The sequence below is a fragment of the Erinaceus europaeus genome, unplaced genomic scaffold, assembly GCF_950295315.1.
Source record: "Erinaceus europaeus unplaced genomic scaffold, mEriEur2.1 scaffold_979, whole genome shotgun sequence".
NCBI lineage: Eukaryota > Metazoa > Chordata > Mammalia > Eulipotyphla > Erinaceidae > Erinaceus > Erinaceus europaeus.
In genome coordinates, this window is record NW_026647604.1 from 10,232 (window position 1) to 34,522 (window position 24,291).

The following is a 24,291-nucleotide window of genomic DNA, read 5'->3' on the forward strand; positions in this document are numbered from 1 at the left end:
CATACATTTTAACATTACATATGAATGGTGAACATTTTAACATTACATATAAATGGTGAATTAAATATCCATGATTTTTAAAACTAAAGCCTGACTGATAATAACCTATGCATACTTCCTTCCTTAGGAAAACATGATTCCAGAAAAGTGTCTCTATCTTTTTTTTTTTCTTTATTTAGTTTCAACTACTTTGTCTCCGTAGGATTTAAATGTGCTATAAATAGCGTAAAGTTTTTTCTTTTCCTTTTTTCTTTCTTTCCTTCCCTCTTTTCTTTTTCTTTCTTTCTTTTTTTTTTTTTTTTAAGATTTTAGTCAATTCACTTTCATTTTTCATTTGGATGGACTTCTACTTTTTTATTTCTTTTTTTCCCCCTTCACTTTCTCCCTCCTCCCTTGCTCTTTTTCTCTCTCTCTCACAGCACATGGTCTGACACATATGCACAGGCTATCCGACATCTTTAATGTAACGACTTTATGGCAGTTAAGAGACACACTTTGTTATAAGAGTTTCAGTTTGATCTCTGTCACCAGAGCTGGAATGATGGAAGGTCTTTTTTTTTTATGATATTTTTATTTACTTATTATTGGATTGAAACAGAGAGAAATCGAGAGGAGAGGGGGAAATAGAGAGGGAAAGAGACAGAGAGACACCTGCAGCCTTGCTTTACCATTTATGAAGCTTTCCCCTCTCCAGGTAGGGACCAGGGGATTGAACCTGGGTCCTTCCACACTGTAATATACGAGCTTAACCAGGTGTGCCACTACCTGGACGTTCTTTAGAAGCAGTTACACTGTATTGCCACGAGTTGTCTTCTGCTGGCTGTGCCCATTCTCCCACCTCAGCTCAAGCATAGATTTCTATTCTCTAGAAGGTCTCTGGGTTTCCTTGAGGCTCTTTTGTGTCTGGATTCTATGAGAAGCACTCACTGGAGGGAAACTGACTGACAGCTTTGTACATGAGGACTCACTGTAAAGCCTTGTTGGAGCCATGAGATGCTGGACATTTTATGCTCAGGAAGAATGGAAGCAGTCTTCAGAGCCTCATGCATAAGTGGGAGATGTGGTCATGGAAGCCACCCACTCAGTGATGACAAGTAAATGACAACATGTTAGCAGAAGTGGTGGGGCAGCCTAGCAGGTGGTGCAAGACATCCAGGAATGAGATTAATATAACTCATTAATATACATATTTTAAATATATAGTATATATTATATAGTATGATATAATATAGTGATATAATGTATATTATATATCTATATTATATAATAGGTTATAAATATTTTTAAAATATATACATACTTTAAAAATATTTTACTTACCTATTATAGCATAGAGACAGAGATCAATCAAGAGGGCACAGGGAGACAGGGAGAAAGACAGACACATAGAGCACTGATTCATCACTTGTGAAGCTTCCCAACTGTAGGTGGGGACTCAGGGCTTGAACCTGGGTCCTTGCACCCTGTAATGTGTGCACTCATCCAGATGTGCCACTGCCCAGCCCCAATACATAAATAAATCTTAAGGAACAAAAGTTGGAGGAGTTCCCACTGTCTTCTTTACAGATGTCCAGCTGTCATCCATTTATAGTTATGACCACAGTAACTTCAGTGAAAAAGGACACGATGTTGGGAATACGTGATTCACTGTGCCTGTTAAAGGCAATAAACAAAGAGGAGGGTGGGGGCATGTGGGTGCAATTAGCAGAGGTCACTTTAGCATTAGCATAAGATGTAAGTGACAACACAAGCCAAAAAGACCCTGTGAGCACGAGATCTGGAGGCTATTTAGGCCATGTGTGGAACCTGCTCTCTTGGGAAACTGGTCTCTTAGGGAATGAGTGCACTTGGCAAGCGGATTAAGGGCTTATGACAGACGCTGACTCACTCACACTGTGTGGCTTACTGTTAGGTTTTTTTCTCTTTCACCCATTCTCAGTGTAATGTAGTTTTATTTATCCATCCTAAGGTCTGAATGTTGAACATCAAGACACATTGCTTCCAGGAACCTAATAAAACTGCTTCTCTTTCTTTCTTTCTTTCTTTCTTTTTTTTTCTTTACTAGAAATGAACCACTGCATTCTTTTATTTATTACTGGATAGAGACAGAGAGAAATTGAGAGGGGGAGATAGCGATGGAGAGAGACAGAATGACACATGCAACTCTACTTCACCACTCGTGAAGCTGTCCCTCTGCAGATGGGGACCAGGGGCTTGAACTCAGGTTCATGCACTCTATAGTGTGTGCACTTAACCAGGTGTGCCACCACCTAACCTCGCTACCACTGCATTCTTTTATATTATAGTAGTTCTAAGTTTCCCAGGACAGATCCCTAGAGAAGAGAGCACTAGTGCACACAGTGACCTATGACTCTCCCCCACCCACAGGGGGTGGGGAGGCAGCATGTGGGGCGGGGTCACTTGTTTAGTGCTCCAGTGAGGAAGAGCACAACAGTCATTGTAGCTGAGCCCACTCCAAGGAGCAAGACCTTTTTCCTGAAGTGTCATTGCACTCAGCAATGCTGATGCCATGTCTCAGGACACACACACACACACACACACACACACACACACACACACACACACACACACACACACACTCAGGCAGCTCTCAGGCCCAGTCCAGGGCGAGAATTTCTCCAGGTAAGTGAAGTGAAAAGTATAGATTGCTGATAGGAAAATGACACCCCACCCCCGGCACCCAGTGAAGCCCCAGGTGGCAGTAGATGGCAGCAAGGGGCCAGGGAGATGGCTGTGGCGACACTTACTTGGGACCACGAAGTCGATCTCTTCTGACATGGCGACGCCCAGGCTGTTGGACGCAAAGCAGCGGTACTTGCCCTGGAAGTGGGCGATGTGGCCCTCATTTGGGATCTTGAATGTTCCAGAGCCATTGGATGCAATGATCTGAGGGTCAGAGAGCTCAAAAGACTGGTCATCCTTTGTCCATGTAAATCTGTAAGGGAGAACTCAGTTCCAGGATCCTGAGGCAGCATCACACACATCTTCATTTGAAAGGATCAGTGGCACAGTAACAAGACACGTTATGGTAACAGACAGGTGTGCACAGACAGTGGAATAGCATGGACCATGAAAAAGGTCTCAGGAAAAACTGAGAAATATTACAAGCTGCTTTAGACTGAGTGCTCATGTCCTTTCCAGATTCCTAAGAGCTACAAACCAACCAATATGAGGCCAGGAATGCTGCCTCTCATGAAACAGAATAAAGGACTCTTTTTTTTTTCACCTGCTTGTTCACCTATATAGTGAAAAAAACCCAAAACTGATGAATAACAGTGACAAGTTCTATCCTAGGCATTAGCAGATGACACCTTATTTCTTGAGTGAGGGGGCTGGAGGGAAAAATTCAGTGGTAGGACACCTGTCTAGCTATGTGTATTACGACCTAGTTCAAATCCAGACACTACACAAAAGGTATACAGGATTGAGGGAAGCTCTGATGGTCTAGCATCTCTCCATCTCTCTCTCTCTCTCTCATTCTCTCTCTGTATGTGTGTGTGTCTTTCTTTGTCTCTCTATGAGTGAAAATGCAGAGCAGGAGAAGTGAAATACACATGCATGAGGTATTAGCTCCAAGAAAGAAAGAGGGAAGGAAGGAAGGAAAGAAAGAAAAGAAAAAAGAAGGAGGGAAGGAAGGAAGGAAGAAAGAAAGAAAGGGGAAGGAAAGAAGGAAGGAAGGAAGGAAGAAAGAAAGAAAGAAAGAAAGAAAGAAAGAAAGAAAGAAAGAAAGAAGTGAAGGAAGGAAAGTAGGAAGGTAGACATGAAGGAAGGATAAATAATTTCACCTGGCTGAAGAACATAGATGAGACACCCTAATTTTGTTCGTGTGAACCTAGCTTTCACCTTGGAAGGGCCCACCTTCAATAGTGTGGCAATGACAGCAAATCGCTTATGACAGTGAGAGTCAGGAGAAGCACACAGGGCTGCTGCACGTGAGTGATGGCTTGAAGGAATACTCACTTTGGTTGGGGATTTCCTTTGGCTTCACACTCAATTAGGAAGTATTCATCGAAAGGAAAGGCCACTTGCACTCTGGACTGTTTGGTGATGGTTGGAACCTGTGGAACTAAACAGCAAAGTAGGTGTTGAAAAGCTCGCTCATGCAACACTGTGAGCGCCTGTAAGACAGTTCCCCCAGCAAGGGGCTTCCATGGTCACGTGTGCAACCCAGGTCCCCACTGTTCCTGAGGAAGCTCTGCTGCTGTGGGTCTTGCCCTCTTCCCTCTTTGTCTGTCTGTCTGTCTCTGTTTGTCTGCCTCTGTCTGAAAAACCTAGCAGTTTCAGTGAAGTCCAGGCAATAATACAACAACAAAAATAAACACGTAAACATGCTTGCCAAGAAGTCCCCTTCACCACTGTCATATATGTTCTTGTTATTTAAGTCAGAGTAATGTGACAATTTACTTTATTATTTTTTTTGTAATGTGACAATCTTAATGCATAAGGTAAATTGCCTTATGTTACTAAATATCTTTTTAAATTATTGGCATTGAGTATATGTTTATTTATTTTTTTCATCTTTATTTATTTATTGGATAGAGACAGCCAGATATTAAGAGGAAGGGGGTGATAGAGAAGGGAGACAGACACCTGCAACACTGCTTCACCACTTGCAAAGCTTTCCCCTTGCAGGTGGGGACCAGGGGCTCAAACTGGGGTCCTTGTGCATTGCGACATGTGTGCTCAACTGGGTGTGCCACCCCCTGGCCCCATCTGGTATATGTTAATGTGTATACACATTTACTTAGTTTAGTCATTTTAACAGTTCTTTTTTTTTTTTTTTTTGCTTTTTTTTTTCATCGTGGTGCTTTGCCTTCATTGTTTTCTTTTTAAAAAATATTTATTTATTCCCTTGTTTTATTGGTGTAGTTATTATTATTGTTGTTGTTGTTGTTGGATAAGACAGAGAGAAATGAAGAGAGGAGAGGAGGGGAGGGTAGAGAGGGGGAGAGAAAGACACCTACAGACCTGCTTCACTGCCTGTGAAGTGACTTCCCTGCAAATGGGGAGCTGGGGGCTCGAACTGGGATCCTTTCGCCGGTCCTTACGCTTTGCACCACCTGTGCTTAACCCGCTGCACTACTGCACGAGACTCGTGTCTCCATTGTTTTCTTTTTTGTTTGTTTGTTTGTTGGACTCTGATTTTTTTATTGGGGAATTAATGTTTTACATTCAACAGTAAGTACAATGGTTTATACATGCATAACATTCCCCAGTTTCCCATATAACAGTACAGCCCCCACTAGGTCCTCTGAATCCTTCTTGGACCTTCATTGTTTTCTAAGGCATGTGGCTAATGTGCTGCTTTTATATTAATTTTCCTGGTGATCAGTGATGATTTGTTCAATAACTCTCCTGCTAATGGATGTTCTATTTTTTTCTCCCACTTGCATCTTCCCAGACTCCATCTTCCACCCCATCTGATCTGTGTTGGGACAGCAAGTCTATCCCCCACTGCTTGTGTAGCATTCGCACCAATGTCGGTACTGCGAGAATGGCGACTTAGGACAGTCCCAGAGCCCCTGATACTTTGCCAGGCGTTCATGTGCTGCCTGTGACCTGGGGCTCCAGACAGACACCACAGTCTGAGCACTCAGAGCCAGCCTCTAGTGTTAGTGCAATGTCACTTCCATTCTAAAATCCAGTCCTCTTTGGTTTTTTTCCCCTAATGAGTCAGGTAATTGAGTTTTATTAGCTTTGGACCATTAGCTCAAATTCAGTCTCTCTTCACTGGACATCAATACACTATTTGTTTATTTACTTATTCATTCATTCATTTCTCTGCTGAAGCAAGCACTATTTCTCTTTTTCTCTTTATTGCCATGGGGCTCAGTGCCTACATGATGAATCCGCTGCTCCTGGTAGCCATTTCTTTCTTTCTTTTTAATTTTTTTGATTAGCCAGGACAGAAAAAAAATGAGAGAGATGGAGTAGATAGAGATGGAGAGAAAAAGATACACCTATAGACTTGTTTCATAGCTTGTGAAGCTTCTTCCTCTCTGCAGGTAGAGGCCAGGGGTTCAAACCTGGGTCCTTGCACATGGCAATCCGTGCACTCAACCAGGTGTATCACCATGTGGCGGGGCTCTGATAACACATTTTAATGACACCAAGAGAACATTCATCTCTCTGCCAACATTTACTTGTTCCAGTCACCTCTGCTCCTGAGAAGAGCAGTTCTTGAGCTTATTGACAATTTCATTATTTAAAGTTAGTGATAATTATAAAGGAGGGAGGGAAGAGGTGTCTGGCGTGGTCCCTGAGACATGCACTATTTCCTTGTGAACAAGTTGTTTATTAGAACATTATTCTTTCCTGAATTTGCTAAGGTTGTAAGGTCTCAGCAAAACCTGATTATTCAGGAAGTGGAGCTAATAACCTTTGGGTGGTTTCTAAGAATATGTATTCCACATTATGAATCCTTTCCCCCATAATTAGGGTAATTACAGACACTGGACTCGTTGATATTCAAATTGAATACCTGCCTTAGCTGCCTCTGCCAGTCAGGACTCTGGAGTACAGAAATAAATGGGTAATATTCGGTTGTTCTAAAAACATGTCATTAATATTTTATAACAACTGCTGTCTGAGGGCAGTACAACATGAGAACGCGTAAGTCACTGAGACAACCAGAGCAAAATTATGTGCAGTGGATTCATTCTCACATGCCTCACCATGGATGGTCAGAATGAGAAAATATCCATTCTCAGAGAGTACCACCAGGATGGAGGGTCGTGAGCACCCGCCCCCCTCCATTCCTTTGTTGCTACTAAACAGAAAATGTGAAAAACTTAAAAAAATGTCATTAGTGATTTCATATTGATTTAGAAAAATCATGAGATAAGAGGAGTATAATTCCATACTATTCCCACCACCAGAGTTCTGTGTCCCCATTGCATCCACAGGAAACTGTAGTGGCTCTCCCAAGGTTGCAGATCTGTGGTAACTGTTATTGACTATTATCTATCTGTCTATCTATCTATCTATCTATCTATCTATCTATCTATCTATTTTCCATTTTTCTATGCCCCTGCCTTCTTTTCTTTTCTAAGTCACACCTATACCTATTACTACTTCTGAATGTCCTTACTTTTTTCGTCTTTTCTCTTCTGGGACTTAATGGAATTGGGGTTCAGAGCCCTCTGATCATCTTCCCCTAACATTTGGGGTTATGGACCAAAATTCTTTATGGGGTGCAGAAGGTGGGAGGCCTGTCTTCTTTAATTGCTTCTCCACTGGACATAGACATTGGCAGGCCGATCCACACCTGCAGCCTGTTTCTATCTTTCCCTAGTGGGCTAGAATTCTGGAGAGGTGAGGTCCCGAGGCACATTGGTGAGGTAGTCTGTAAAGGGAATTCAGGATGGAATCATAGAAAATGAGAAATTTGAATTCCTCTTTTACAAGGAGCTTGCTGCAATTGGTCTTTGACTTGGGATTCACTTGAAGGGAATTATTTCAAATTCTTGACCAACATTTTGCAGTGAAGCAGACATCTTGCATTCTACACAGGCTAGTGAACTACAACTTGGTTGGCTGGTTGATTGATTGGTTGGTTTTTCATACTTGAAGCTTCGCACATACACAATTTCACTACTCCCAGCCACTATCTCATTCAGGTAGATAGAGAGGCAGAGAGTGAGAGACGCCACAGCATCAGAGCTTTCTCTGCACCCAAAGCACTTTCAGTGTGGTGCCAGGGTTAAAACTCATGACAAGAAGTGTACCCTACCCAGTGAGCTATCTGTCTGCTCCCAAAGTTGGTTCTTAAGAGAATTTTACATATATGTTTGTACCTTGAAAATAAAACCAGGGCTTGGAGGTAACTCAGGAGGCAGGATGCATACCTTAACCGATGCAAGGTCCTGGGTTCCATTCCCAGCACCAAATAGGAGCACTGGCCCCCTGCACGTGGACTGAAAATGCATCTCCTAAGGCCGCCAGGGCACTGTTTCCCTGTCTATTCTACTCATGTGTCTGAGAGCTGGAGGGGTTTCAGGTCACTGCCAGAACCTCTCTAAAGCTCTCTCAATTTTCTGCAGTCAGGATGAATCCTCTAGAATTTAGATGATCTGTAAAGATAATTTCCAAGGTTAAGATTCTCATAAGCATCCAGTGCCTGTTGCATTAACCCTCTCCACATTATACATGGAAGAGACATTGGAGATCTTCCTTGAACTCTGTGGATAAAACTTTCTACATGGGGGCCAGCAAGCAGCTCCTTCAGTAGAGTGCACAGAGTGCCAGGCACCAGGGCCCGGTGTTCAGCCCCAGCCAGCACACAGGAGTGTCTGCAGATGGGAGAGCTCCATTGGTGGTGCTATGGTGTCTCTCCACTTCTCTGTCTCTTTTCCCTTCTCTTTTCTTTTGCCTCAGGTGTTATCACTGGTGCTCAGTGCCAGCACTGCAAACTCACTGCTCCTGGAGGCCATTTTTTCCCATTTTATTGGATAGGATAGAAAGAAATTGAGGGGGGGAGATACAGAGGGAGAGAGAAAGTTACCTGCAGACCTGCTTCACCACTTGTGAAGCGTCCCCCACTGCAGGTGGGGAGCGGGGGGCTTGAACCCAGACCCTTGTGCAGGCCCTTGCTCTTCAAACTATGTGCACTTAACCCGGTGTGTTACTGTTCGTCCCCTTCTTTCCCCCTCTGTCTCTTTCCCCATATCTAGAGGAAAAGAAGTTAAATGGTCACTTGGAGACATGTTCAAACTAAAGTACGGTGGCTCAATTTAGTTCAAACTAAATTACAGTGGTTCTAAATATGCATGCATTTTACCAATATGTTAATATATATTTCCATAACATCATTGAGTAACCTCTTTATGTAAATTTCTGCTACATAATTTTCTACCTTGTAGGAATTTTATCACCATGTATCTTTCATTGCATATGTAAAGCCAGTTTTAATATTTCCATAGCATACTGATTGTATTCTTAAGCATGCCATCATTTTGAAAAACAATACATTGTTTGCTCAATTTATTTTTGCCACAATTGGCTGCATTCTGTCATAATGTCATAATTTTTGTTGAACGCAAGTAGTCTCGAAATTGTAATTCTCCCTAAAATACACATGCCTGAGTCTATAAAAGAAACAGGTGCCGGTAATATTGCAAACTGTCTCATCCAGCAAGCTACCACCTGATTTCCAGGCTACACTTCTTGTTATGTGCTAAGGTTGCAGAAGAAGAAAAATCACCCAAGGTGCAAAGTAATTACAACAACAACCCAAGAGCAATCAAGCAAACTAGAATGAAAGTGACAGGCATGACCCTTGATGACACTATTAGGAAATAAATTTAAAATCGGCACAGTTAAGCTATCCACTTACAAATGCAAATACTAAGTTTTGTAGACAAGTCCAGGGAGTTGTCAGCTTACCTGAAAGTGGTATTTCAGTAGCTGCTGAGAGTTCAAGCAGGAAAAGGAGAGCTGAGATCAGTCCATTTCCACCCCACAGACGCGCCATCATTCTTCAGGACAGGGGTGTGACCCAGAGGAAAGTGATCTTCTTGTCTCCTCTGATTACTGGGTCCAAGATGAGGAGAAAGAAGTGGGCCTGTCTGGGGAAAAAAAAAAAAAAAGAAAAAGAAAACAACACACATACTCTTAGTCCATATTCTGCAAACTGTAACCAGTAATAAATCCACTTTTTTACAGCAGTGGCTTTTCTGTAGTAGCTCCACATAAAGTGATTGGTTCCTCCTCTCTGTTTGGAAAAGAAAAAGGCCATTTGCTGGAAAGCCTGAGCTGTAGGAATGAGGCATGCTCTCCAGTGAGAGGAGCCCTGTCTCAGAAGACACCTCTCTCTGTCAGCCTCAGATTGTGGCAGAACCCAGGAGAAGCTCACGGACCCATGGCAGCTGTTCTCCACTTGCTACTCTTCACATCGGTCATTTCCCTCCATGTATATCATTTGGATCACAGAGATACAGGTTGGCTTTTCCGAGCAAAATCACATGTCGTGTTCAGTTATCACACAATCAGGAGAAGGCAGCTGCATGATATGGTAAAGAAACCATGGGGGAGCAGTCATTTTAACTAAAACACACAGAAGAGGGTTTGGGTGATCTGCTACTTAAAATGTGATCATTACTTCTTCAGTACATGACTGCCTCTTTATTTTAAATCATTAAAACCAATTATTGTGTTTATTCATCTAGACCTAGTGAAAAACCCATGAATGAAAGTGGAGGAGCTACGTTAAGTTCATAGTTAATTCCAGGTATTTTTTTCTTTTTCTTTTAAAATTTTCACCTCAAGTTGCATGATAGGAGGCTATGGCCAACCTCTTTCAAAGACACATAAAAATAGGTTAAGTTTACAGCAATAATTTTCTTTTTAATTTTTAAATTATCTTAATTTATTTAGTGGGTAGAAGCAACCAGAATTCAAAAGGCAAGGGGGTGATAGAGAGGGAGAGAGGCAGAGAGACACCTGAAGCACTGCTTCACCACTCACAAAGCTTTCCTTCTACAAGTGGGGCCCAAGGGCTCAAACCCAGGTCCTTGCACATTGTAACATGTGCATTAAAGCAATAACTTCCCTAAAGTAGTAGCATTTAAATATGATTTTTTTCTGCTTCTATTTTTCTTTCTTTTTCTTTTCAAGTCTATGTGTATTAGTCCTCTGTCTTTTGTCTACTTACTTTGCTGAGCATAATCTCTTCAGTTCTATTCATTTTCTTCTGAAGTACACAATACATTCTCTTTTTAATAGATCAGAAGAAAACAAACTATCTCTATGGCTTTGTGAGAGGAATCCAGGTGATGGCACACCTGGTGAGTACAAAGATTACCAGGCTTAAGGACCTAGGCTTAAGTTCCCTGGTCCCCATTTATAGAAGGGAAGCTTCAGAAGTGATGAGATAGTGTTGCAGGTGTGTGTGTGTGTGTGTGTGTGTGTGTGTGTGTGTGTGTGTGTGTGTCCTCTTCCTTTCTCACAGTCTCTCTGTCCTATCAAATTAAAAGTAATAAATAAATCTTAAAAAGGGCATGCTGGGCAGTGGCACTCCCAATTAAGTGCACATAGTACTCAGAGCAAGGCCCTGCACAAAGATCAATGACCCTGGAGGCAAAAAAAGAAAAAGAAGAAGATTTAGTGAGAACTGTGGTGGTTATTGTAGGGAGGGTAGGGACAGAACTTTGGTGGTGGGTGTGGTGTGGAATGACATCTGTAATCTTACAATCTTGTAAATCACTGTTAGTCTGCACTGTTAGTTAAAAGTGCAGATGTTTTATGCTAAAATTTTGGATGTCAGTCCTCTAAGAGATCTGTCTCTCCATCATCACTGGTCATCTCCATCAGAAACATCATAAGCCCTCTTGTGGGCCTGTACAGGACCTTGCCCTCAATGTGGAACAACAATGGTAGGGACTGCCCCACTCTCCAAAGGGAGGCTGGCTCAACAAACTTTGCCACTCGAGGAAGACGGGTCCTGAAATGAGTGCAGCCTAGAATGTTCCTAGCTATGACTACGGAATATGAGCTCTGACCTAAAGAGATGCAGAGATTATGCAGGCTCCTGTGCTGAATATGGGCCCCAGAGCAGACCAATGGGGTATGTAGTTGACAGTTATTTATATATTTTCCCCATATTTAGAAGCTACTCTCTTCCCTGATCCAACTTTCTAGTTTTGTTTCTAACTCTGACACCATCTCACCAGACAATACCTTTAGCCCACCTGCAAGCTAGTTGTCAAGCACAGGGAAAAATTAGTAAAAGCATGGGTCCCTTGGAATATATCTAAAATAGACTTCCTAGCTTTTTCTGAAATGAAGACCCCAAATATCATCTGCTATATTCTTTTTTTAAAATATTTTATTTTATTTATTTATTCCCTTTTGTTGCCCTTGTTGTTTTATCTGCTATATTCTTAACTCTAGGATCCTGGTTTTTAAACCATTTGTTCTGATTTATATCTTAATGCTTTTTAGCCACCAAATTGCAGATGCTACCATGACGCCAACCTGACTTCTCTGGGTAGACAACCTCACCAATGTGACCTGGAACCTCACCTCTCCAGAGCCCTGCCCCACTAGGGAAAGATAGAAACAGGCTGGGGGTATGGATCCATATGTCAACACCCATGTCCAGCACAGAAGCAATGACAGAAGCCAGACTTTCCACCTTCTGCACCCCATAATGGCCCTGGGCTCATGCTTCCAGAGGGATAAAGAATACGAAAGCTTCCAATGGAGGGGATGGAATGTGGAACTCTGGTGGTGGGAAGCGTGTGGAGTTATACCCCTCTTATCCAATGGATTTGCTGATCATCATTAAATCAATAAAAAAATAATAAAGAAGAAGAAAACGAGGGCAATGTAGGAAGCTTCTCACAAGGCTGACACAACAAGATACTCTAATTCTCAGACTGGGGCCGAGCACATATGTTACAGTGCTCAAGGATTTGGCTTCAAGCCCCCAGTCCCCACCTGCAGGGAGAAAGCTTTGTGAGTGGTGGAGCAGGGCTGCAGGTGTCTCTCTGTCTCTCTCCCTCTCTCTCTCCCCTTACTCTCAGTTTCTGGCTTTCTCTATCCAATAGAGATAATAAAAAAAGTGTAAAAAAAATCAGATCATATTCTTTCTTGTATGTCTTTACTACTGAAGGACTATAGAAATGCATTTTTTTGTTGTTGTTACACTAGAAAACAGACAACGGACTGACACACACAAAAAAGAATTTTGGCTGTCAGTAAGGACTAAAGTCTGTTAACATATTAATTTGATAAAAGCTCCATCATTTCTGAAAGAAAACACTCCCATCCATTATGAAAAGGTGAGTGCCTTGCCCGCTGGAAGATTCCTTTCATTTTCTTCTGCTGAACTTCCATAACACTCATAACAATTTGTTTAGAGTCACACGTCACTTTTTCTCTGTGATCTATTATTGAACATTCTGCTTCATTAATCTCCTTGTTGATTTCTTTAAAGGTGCTTTGCAGGCTTACTTAATGAGAAGTCCTCTCTTTGTGAGAAGCAAGACTTTCAAAACCAGGATAAAGCTATCAGGAAAATATGAATATACCATACTACCATGAAACAGAGGATAGAAACACCAGACAGGCAGCTGAGTCAGAGGAGGTATGAGTTCCCTTACTGTCCTGGCCTGTCCTGCTGAGTTGCCCTTCTGAACAGCCAGAGGGAGACAAGTGTCCAGAGACTAAGTGCCCATCATCATGACCTGACTTCTGGGATCTGGGTAGTTTTAACATCATAGTCTTGATTCAGGAAGTTCTCTCTCATAGAAAGACAGCCTGTTGAGCTCCTGGCTTGAGAATAAGATTATGAATGAGGTGGTGTCACATGTGTTGGGGATATCCCTTAGCTTCCTGATGCTGGACTGCCAGTGGTCACTCCTCCATCCGACCTGACCGCCTGCTAGGACAGCCCTCCCTGTACCTGAGTGATAACTGAGAAGCTGTGAATTCCAGTGTCATACACAAACACACAGTGTAACATCTTTTCATTGTGTACAGTCAGTCAAAGACCTTTCTTTCCCTTCACATTTAAACCTAGGTGAGTTGGAGGCTCACACTACTGTCATATGAAACCTCTCAGGAGAAACAAAACTGGGTAATTCATACATCTTGAGACCTTTGAGGACACAATAATGAAGGGATCCTACAAAAGACCTATCATTAAAGTCTTGAAGTTCCAAAAAAATGGTGACAAAACTGTCTCACACTTCATGAAAACTATAGTGGCTCTCAGGGCAAGAGACATAGGATTTTGGTGGAAAATGTAGTGATGTATACACTCTGTATTTGGGTGCAAAGTTATACCTGTGAATTCACTAATAATAATATTGTTTAAAGAGTAAAAAAAAATATTGTGACTTCAGACTCACTGTGAGTGGAGATGGGATTGCCTGAAAGCAAGACTGAGTGGGGTGATGGGGACAGCTTCTAGGTGGCCTTCAGAAAGAGGAGGGAAAGGGCTGGGGAGATAGCATAATTGTTATTCAAACAGATTCTCATGCTTGAGGCTCCAGGCCCCAGGTTCTGTCTCCTGCACCATCATAAACTAGAGTTGAGCAGTGCTCTGGCTAATAATAATAATAATAATAATAATACAGAATGAGACATCTTCCCTACTTCTGTTGCCAGCCGGCAGAAAGGGCACTCTGTGGACATTAATATTCTGCAGTGGTGACAGAGGTCTGATTAGGTCCCCACTCATCTTTCCTCCTGGAACATAAGCGCCATGTCTCTCTCCAGACTTCAAAGATACTGAGGATGACTGGAACTCAGGGTGACGTTGACAGGAAGACAGACAATAGACTAAAATATCTTTAAGGCTCTGTCACAGAAAGCTGATGTCTGATGTGCTTATGTAAATGACATCAACTCACACCCAAAAAAGAAGCCATACATTTTCATGAATCTACATAAACAGGGTTAAGCCTTCTTGCTGCCTAAGCTTGTCCTTCAGAAGACCCTGCCACTCTACTCAGCAGAAGGTCTGGTCTAAGCATCTTGTTCCGCCAGATATTCCTTGCCTTCAGGGTTTCTGGGCATGGCTGGTGAGAATAGAATCAGGAACAGGAGTTTCCAGACAAAATAGAGTGAGGCCAGACACAAGGACCTCAGGGATGCTTCTGATACAGCATTAGGAGACAAACTCTTTGCTTCTCCAAAACATGGTCCCTGATGAACATGTCCAGTGTTCTACCACTGACCCTCCTCCTTGACCTCCCTCTCTCCCTTTAATAAATGGAAGGATGCTGGCTCAGCCTCTGTCTGCCTGGACTCCCAGGAGGATGCAAAAAGGATCAGGTTCTGCTGATATTTTCACTGGAGCCTGCACTTTATATAAGGGGAGGAGGGAGTGTCAAACCAGGACTATTCCTAGTTCCCTCCTGTGGGGTTTTAGTCTGATTCCTACAGGGAAGAATCACAGAGAGACAGTCACATTTCAGGGAGAAGATGAACAATTATTTGCAAAAAGTAAGGACATAAAAAGAGGAGAAGTACAAGCCATGTAGACATGTAGATGAGAGAGAGAGATTGAGAGACCCAGAGCCCTCTGGTCTTCCCAGCTTTCTAGTCCCCTCAGAGGAAGGGCAGGACCCTCAGGGGATGAGCTCCAGCCTTTGTCTCCAGGGGTCTCATCTGCCTCCATCTGCATGTTGTGGCCTTTGCAGTCAGGGAGGGAGGGAGCTGGGGCAGGAGATGCAGACACACTGGGCTGCTGGCTCTGCCTCTGGGCCTTCTCCTGGCTGCCTGTCTCTGGCTTCCTTTCCCCTGTTCTGAGTGATACCCACTGTAAAAGGCACATGGACAATTTTTTTTTCCCCACCAGGGTTATCACTGGACCTTGGTGCTGGCATTAGGAATCCACCACTCCTGGCAGCTGGTTTTTTTTGTTCCCATTCCATTTTTTTTTCCATTCTATTATATTTGACAGTACAGAGAGACACTGAGAAGGGAGGGAGAAAAATAGCTTCAGTGTCAGCTGACAGTGAGGAAGCTTGTACTCCAATTCTTAAGCTTGGTAATATGTGCACTTAACCCCTGCTTGGCCCCTGAGGCACTTGGACTTCCACTTCTCAGTTATAGGCTCCTGTTTGCCCAGAACCTTCCATGATGAAGCTCCCTGGTGACCCTGTTGTGTTGGAAACTCCCTTTTCTTTTCAAGCAGGTCACAGAACACGCCTGACTACACACAGAACACCCCTTACTACACACAGAACACACCTGACTACACACAGAACACACCTGACTATAACTATACACAGAACACACCTGACTATGCCTGACTTCCCCAGCAAACACAGAACACCCCTGACTACACACAGAACACCCCTGACTACACACAGAACACCCCTGACTACACACAGAACACCCCTGACTACACCTTATTTCCCCAGCAAAGTGATCTCTGCCTCATCCTCAAAACAGCAGAGAGAATCTTGCCCATGGGTGGGCCACACATGGCTGTCTGGGCCAAGTCCATTTCATCTTAGTGATCTTTCACCACCTTGGCGCTTCCTCTCAGTCATCACTCACAAGCGTCCTTGGGTCAAATCTCTCAGAAGAAAAAGACACCCTGGCTTGTCCAAGTCTGCCAAGCCCTCCATGGCACTAGGGGAATTTCTATGGCAACAGCTCTCAGGACCTTTCCTTTCCTGACAGCAAGGGAATGTAAACAGCTGGGAAGGGTTGAGCAGATGCCCAGGAGCAGACTCCAGGAGAGACAGCTTGAAGTCTTCTCAGACACTCTGCATTGTAGGCACCAGAATGAGCTTCCTGCAAGGCTAAATCGCTAAACATAACACTTCTCTGCTCGAGCCAGACACGGCCAAAAGCTTGGGCCAGTGCCACCAAAGGCTTGTGACACTGGCGTCTAAGTTGTAAAAATAACTCCTGGATCTGTGGGGCAGTAGGACAGCAATATATGACTTGGGCTAGTGTCCAGTGTGGAGAGTCTTACAGGAGGTTCTTGAGAGCCTGAGTGATGGGTACCATCACCTTCATTCCCTGTGACCTTGGCTCCTCTCTGGAAATTCCCAGCTAGGTCTGCCAGGCTAGAAGAAATGCTTCCTGACTCACAATTGGTCTTGGTGAGGCAGAAGTCCAGTCTCTTTCCAAAACCCTAAAATAATATCCAGATCCCTGGTCTCTAGAGCCCAGGACAGGAGAAATACAATGGAAAGCAGAAGGCTTTTTATTTGGTGACCTGAATGGCTACAAACATAAATCAATTTATAGGTGTCACAAACATAGGGCTCCTGAAATAGCAGCTAATGACTTTTCTTTCTGAAAACAAAGGGGATTGTGTACACTATGGGTCCTACCTATTCAAAATCTGTCTCATATCCCTAGAGTGACAAGACAAAAGAATGGCTGGTCCTGTCCATTTATCCTCCTACAGAGGATCAAAAAAATGTAGATTTCATTCTAAGCAAATCCACTCTATTGGAGAACTGTCAGCTTTAATTAATAACCTGGTTGGGTAGTCTAATACCATTAATAATACCATTTATTTAATTCAAGAGCAAAATGCAGTGCTTGAGATTTGACAGGAGTATGACTCAATAGAATCAATTTTCCTCCTTTATTTACCAATCAATCCAAAATTAGTAGCAGGCTTTCTGTTGTCATTACATCTAAGTCCAATTCTTCCTCAGTGGAGAGAAGAAAGGAGGCCAGCCCAAATCAATATTTCTGGGTTTGAGGAATGGAGAAAATGAAGGTAGTGTGGGGGACTATAAGTTGTGGCTGAGTCACCTTTTTAAAAAAATTATTTATTTATTTATTATTGGATAGAGACAGAGAAATTGAGGGAGGAGGAGATAGATAGGGAGACAGAGAGACACCTGCAGCCCTGTTTCAACACTCCTAAAGCTTTCCCTCCTCCAGAAGGGGACCAGGGGCTTGAACCTGGGTCCTTGCACACTTTAATGTGTGCACTTAACCATTCCCACCACCACCTGCCCCCAGTCTGAGCTATTTTTCACAGAAAACCTCATACACCTTCAGAGGTCATGCAGGGAATTCTTTCAACAGTGCACAGCTGGACAAAGCTAGATGGAATTGGGGTTGCAGCCCAGTGGGTTTCTGCATGCCTGGAAATCCAAGGACCCAATTCTTGAATGTTTTTAGAAGCTCTAAGCACCAAAGTCACCCCATAGCTCTATTCCTAGAAGCCTCTAGATAATCTGTCCTCCCAAGAACAAATCTTGGGTTCCCCTAAACACCCTCTCTCGGGGGGAACCTTCCCAGGTGCCATCTGAACTATGAGTGGGGGCAGCTGACTGCAGAGCACAGCAGACCTGTTCAGGTGATCTGACATCCTGAAGGTGCCCTCCCCTCCCAGGGAACTGCACTGACTTTTAGTAAATTGTTGAGAAGAAGACTGTGTGGTTAACATACAAGAGTTACACTAGATGCACCAGTAGACACTGGTGTGTGCATTATATACTCTCTACTGTGCACTGTATGCATATTGTATGCATAGATCTGTAGTCTAGTCATGTGCACTAGCAGATGTAATAACTAGCATATACGAGGGGCCGGGGGGTGGCACACCTGGTTGAGCACACGTTACAATGCGCAGGGATCCAGGTTCGAGCCCCCATTCCCTAGCTGCAGGTGAAGCAGTGCTGCAGGTTTCTCTCTAGCTCCCCCTTTCTTCTCAATTTCTGACTGTTTCTATCCAATAAATAAATAAATAAAGATAACAAAAATTAAGAAAAGCTAACATATACGTGAGTGTGTGTGTGTGCTTGTATATATAGTGGTTAGTGCACATGGTACATGAATTTATATCTATATGGAGAGAGAGAGAGAGAGAGAGAGAGAGAGAGAGAGAGAGAGAGAGCCAGGGTGGTGGTGCACCCTATAGAGGGTATGTGTTGTCATGCATAAGGACCCAGGTTCAAGCACTCAGTCCCCACCTGAAGGGAGGAAAAGTTCACAAGCAATGAAGTAGGGCTGTAGATATCTTTCACTCTTCCTCTCTATCTCCCCGTTTCTACCCAAAACAATCAAACAAACAAACAAAATCATTTAAAAAGTGTATGCACACCATATAGTACATGCATGAGCATATATGCTAGGGTATTTCCTTGTATATGCACTAGTTAGACTCGCACTACTAAAAGTCTTTGCACTGCTCTATGTACCAGTCTGTAGGTGCATTCTGTATACATTCTGTCTAGCATGTGCATGTGTGTATGCGCTAATGTGTAGAACTGCACTGTCCTAGCGTATGCACAGTATGTACACACCTCTGCACAGGGACGTGCACACTATTACATACACACGGCAATACTTGCTGTCGTATGCATCTGTGTGTGAGCACTTCTCTAGACACACAAGCATGTGTGATTATAATCACGACTAAAGACGGCAGTATCTTGACTATTATGCGCACGCCTGCTTGCACAAGCATCGACACAGTCAGGTGCACTACTGTGTGCACTAGCATACACATCACTCTGTGCTCTGGCCTTTGCACCTTTGAAAATGCTCAATGTCAGGATTCGGACAGTTCTCCTGGGACGGCACCTGTGTTACTACACACATGATCCAAGTTCAAGGCTCTGGTACACCAGAACCCTGGGGGGAACTTTGGTGCTGTAGCCTCTCTCTCTCTCTCTCTCCCTCCCTGCCTCCCTCCCTCTCCTTTTCCCTCTCCCCCTCTCCCTCCTTCCCTCCCTCCCTCCCCCTCTCCCTCCCTTTCTCTCTGTCTATCCAGAAGTGTCAATCTGAAGTCATAATGCCCAGGCTGTGACTAATTAAGTAAGCAAGTAAATAACCCCTCTTTCAGAGCATGCTAGCTAGCATTTGACGACCAGGAGTCATATTTTGTTTAATTCAGGAATCACAAACATATTTGATACCGAGTCTTTCTGAGTTTAATTATCAATATCAACATGCAGAATAAACTGCCTTATGAGCCACCGTCAGGAAATAATTACTGCTAATGCCGAGGAATCGATAATAATGGCTCTTAGCCACTAAGATTTATCGAGCAATTTCCATGTGCCAGAACTGCTCTTATATGTCAACAACTCATTATGTCCTGCAACCTCTAGACATAGGCATGATGATATAATAACAAATGGCGCCTACCTCACGTAAATATTGAAATTGAAATACAGAGGAGTCTCGCCAATATTGGGCTCAAGTTCAAGCCAATAGGACCTTGCTTCTAGAACTGTTGTTTTAAATTCTGTTCACTTAGAACCTACTGGAAATAATAATGTTCAAGATTTAAAGACATTGATAGACAAACAGAAAAAAATCTAGAAGAAAACACATTCAATTAATGAAACAGGAACCGGAAGGAGCAACTATGTGAATTTTGCTACCAGTTAAGTGCATGACTTCCTCCCGATGCTGCTCATCAACACAGGTGAAAATGCACCAGCCTGCAGGAAAAAAACAATGGTCTGCAAAGACTTGACCTCAAGGTTCACATTATATCATTTCAGTTTGGTCTAGTTGAGAAGGTTCCATCACCTCTAGTGTGAGTAAAAAGCATTCATGGATTCTGTTCTCACCTAAAATATTTCAACAATGTACTATATATACATATGTATAATATTCCCTTTTGTTGCCCTTGTTTTTTTATTGTTGTAGTTATTATTGGTGTCATTGTTGTTGGATAGGACAGAGAGAAATGGAGAGAGGAGGGGAAGACAGAGAGGGAGAGAGAAAGACAGACACCTGCAGATCTGCTTCACCGCCTGTGAAACTGATCCAGGTTTGATCTGTGTAAGCTTTAAGGGGAGAGGGATTTCCCAAGAAGAGGACTTTTTCTTTGGGGCCCTTGGGAAGTCTATTCTCTGAGCTAACTTCTCTCTCAAACACAACGGAATAAAAGAAGTTAGGGAACTGCATACTGATCACAGGTGCTAACCTGTAATTCTTTCAAGAGGCAACTCTAGGGACCCATGAGGGAGGGAGCTGAGAAAAGTCCCACTTGGCCTTTCCGGCCTTCAACAACTCTACCCAGTAAGCCAGCTCTCACCCACCACCAGCGGGTGGTCTTCTCACCCTGGTCATCTCTGTCTCCTGCTCATATTTGTACTCCTGTAATCTAGCTTGGTTCTGGTTCTTCACCTGGACACTTCCTCAGAGATAGGGCATCAGGGCCCAGTGCTTTCTCTGCTCCTTGTGGTGATCACTCCTACCACCTTAGTACCCCGGAGCCTCCCCCCCCCCCCAGCTCCCAGACCCCCTCGGTGCCTGCCTCCTGTGCTCACACGTGTCCCTGTGTCAACATGCCTGCAGAGTTGCATGCACATGGTTGGCTCTGTTCTGAGCTATATCCTCCTCTGGGGCTTGGTTCATGTGAGGATAAACTACTTTTTTATTATCTCTATTTATTTGTTGTATAGAGACATCCAGAAATTGTGAGGGAGGGATAGAGAGCGAGACAGAGAGATACCTCAGCCCTGCTCCTACAAGTGGGGACTGGGGGCTTGAACCAGGGTCCTTCTGCATTATAACATGTGCACTCAACCAAGCGCACCACCACCTGGCCCAAGGATAAATAACTTTAAGGGTCCAGCCATGAGCAACAACTGCCCCTGGCCAGGGCACCTCTGCTCCCACACAGCTAGGTGCTAAGCAGCTTGAGCTGTTTTTACGGCATGTAACTCCTCCTCGTAAGTCTCCTAAGATGACCATAAACGCAAGATAGGACTATCAATATGTCAGAGTACAAATCTTAGTTTAGTGGCCCCTGGGAGTTCATGTCCAGTCTGAGAAAAAAACAAGTTAGGGATTTAGCAATTAAGTAACTGAATGCATGGTAGGATGTTGGCATAGGAATGTGAGGGGAGGCACCAGGACACCTAAGAAATCTATTATGGAGGGAGGACTATAAGAGAGGGAGGACTATAAGGAATGTCTATAAGAGAGATCATTCTCCCCCCCCCCAAAGAGAGATTATCTCACATTAATCCTTCTCTTTCTGGCTTATGTCAGTTAACATGATTCCTTCAAGCTCCATCCAAGATGAGGTGAAGAAGGTGAATTCATCATTCTTAATAGCTGAGTAGTATTCCATTGTGTATCTAGACCACAACTTTCTCAGCCACTCATCTGTTGTTGGACACCTGGGTTGCTTCCAGGTTTTGGCTGTTACAAATTGTGCTGCTATGAACATGGGTATACACAGGTCTTTTTGGATGGGTGTGCTTGAAGACCACTAAGATATATCCTTAGTGGTCTCTTTCTTGGAGGTGTGGCATGGCCTTTTTTGAAGTCTCTCATGCACAAATCCCTTTTTGCTGCCCACACCTTACCTTTGCCCATTAATCAGAGGCTGGCATATGAGCAGCTCTCCTGCAGTTCTGGGATAAGAGGCACTTGGGGTTGTAAACTGTGGGCATGGGCTGTCTTCCCTGGCCTGTTGCTGAGACTTTCCTCTGTACAAGAAAATGAGCTCTGCATTCCCTCCAGGACTCTCAGGCAAGTACACCAAGGGCACGAGGGACAGAGGTGAGGACCCAGTCAGGCTGACCTCCAGCTTCTGAGCAAATATTCCAGGGCTGGTTCTCGCTTGGCATTGGCTTCATTGGACAAGCTGAGCAAGATACTTATGGGTTGGAATTCAAGTGACATCTTTCCCAGCCAAGCCAGCTTCCCTGAATCATGTCCACCTCAGCATTTCTGGACTTGTATAAACGTATAACCAGTTCATTACTCGGAGGAATCACAATGTTTATTTTATAAACGAACCTGGAACACCTTGCAGGGTTTGTGTATTTCCATCCAAATAGCCGATCGATAAGCTTTTATTAGGCCCACTGCAAGCCCATCAGTCACCTTGATATAAATCATTAAAGAGTGCTGATAGTTCATTTAGGTGAGAATATTAAGATTCACCTTCTGAGGCTAAGTGGAGAATCAGACTTATTAATTATGTGGCTTTCTCATTTCCCCTGTGGTGTGGAAGACCGCAGGTTCTGTGAGTTTCTGTTTAGAAAGGCTGGACTACAGCCTTGAATCTGGTCGTATGACATAGCATTCAGCAAGGTGGGGAGAGAGACCTTTGTATGGGGCCTGCATACAGCTCTGTCAGGCCAGAGCTGCCCACGGCCAGACAGTCAATGTTTTTTATCCAGACCTGACACTTCTGTAGTGGAAAGGATTTGTCTGCTACTTAGGCACGTCTCCAGGATTTAGAGTCTAGACTCAAGTGTTACTGGACAAGGATGCTTCTACCATCCCCAAAGCCTGTGCAGAGCAGGAGGTGATGAAGAGAAGCTAAGATAGAAGCTAGCAACAGGGAGTTGGGTGGTAGCGCAGTGGGTAAGCACAGGTGACGCAACGCACAAGAATTGGTGTAAGGATCCCGGTTCGAGTCCCCGGCTCCCCATCTGCAGGGGAGTTGCTTCACAAGTGGTGAAGCAAGTCTGCAGGTGTCTGTCTTTCTCTCCCCCTCTCTGTCTTCCCCTCCTCTCTCCATTTCTTTCTGTCCTATCCAACACAAAGACATCTATAACAACAATAATAACTACAACAATAAAACAACAAGGGCAGCAAAAGGGAATAATAAATATTTTTTAAAATTTTTGTAAAAAGAAGGCAGCAACAAAATAATGCTGGCAAACTGGTGCAGCACCTTTGAAGACTATGTAGAGAGTCCTTAAACAGATAAAAGTGGAGTGGCCTCATGACCCAGTGATTTCACTCTTACTTGTTTACCAAAGGACACTCAAGCCCTAATTTGAAAGGACATACACACCACTGTGTTTATAGCTGCATTATTCACAACAGTCAGAGAGTGACTATTGCCTAGATGCCCATCAATAGATGTCTGGCTAAACAAGTTATGGATATAGATCCCATGAAATACTACTCTGCAATCAAAGATGATATTGTGCCATTTGGGGCAAAATGGATGGAACTGGAGGTGATTATGCTTAGCAAGATAAGTAAAGAGATGAAAGACAAGTACCAGATGGTTTCACTCATATATGGAATCTACAAAATGGATACATATGAGCTTGGGTGGGTGGGGGAAATCGTAAGCAAGCAAACTGTAAGACTTGTGAGAACTCTGGTGGTTATCTTGGAGAAGTGGGAGAGTAGTGCACAGAACTCTTGTGGTGGAACTACACTGTAACTACACTGGAACTACACTGGAACTACACACTGTAATCATACAATGTGTAAGCTGCTATTAATCACAAAAAATAATAACACCAGTATTCCAGGTGGTCCATCCAGGGTTCATTCCAACCAGGGTTCATTCAATCTGCCAGCAAAGTGATCCTTCTGGAAAAGCTGGGGTCCAGGAATCTAGGGTGTGCAAGTACAAAGATGCCTAGAGCGTGTTCACACACAGAGAAGGCATTTCTGTGATTCCTTTGTGAGAAGCAGTGTGAGTAACTACCAAGGGCCTCACTGTGTCCGCTTCTACCATGACCCTAATGCTGTCACAAGGAAATCACGTGTGCTGGGGGGTTAATTCCCTCCCAGGGAGAATGAATGAAATGTAAAACCAAATTCCAGAGAAGGAAGCACAGTATTAGTTTATGGGATCAGTTCTGAAGTGATTGGGACCATGAGAAGACAGGGGCGGAATCTATTTACCAAAACTAGGAGGAAGAAGGAAGCCCGTGGCTGACACTGTTACACATCTGTGCTTCATGTTGCAAAACACACGTAGACTCCACCCTCTGTCCTCCTGGTTTGCAAAATCACCACTGCTGCAGTCTCTTGTTAACCAACCTCCCCAGTCTGCTTCATGAGCTCACTGTCAGATTAAACACGTGTGCTGCACAGGTGAGCCCTGTCTCA

General features: G+C 43.6%; 1 protein-coding gene across 1 annotated transcript; it reads right to left on the reverse strand.

Annotated features, from left to right (window-relative positions):
* Positions 1-10: 10 nt before the first annotated feature.
* LOC132536383 (neural cell adhesion molecule L1-like protein) lies at positions 11-18,433 on the reverse strand. Its single transcript, XM_060184153.1, has 5 exons — positions 18,367-18,433; positions 9,406-9,587; positions 3,982-4,087; positions 2,769-2,956; positions 11-1,131 (listed from the first exon to the last, which is right to left on the reverse strand). The coding sequence occupies exons 2-5, from the start codon at positions 9,494-9,496 to the stop codon at positions 1,082-1,084; spliced, it is 435 nt and encodes a 144-aa protein (XP_060040136.1). The 5' UTR covers positions 9,497-9,587; positions 18,367-18,433; the 3' UTR covers positions 11-1,081.
* Positions 18,434-24,291: the final 5,858 nt, after the last annotated feature.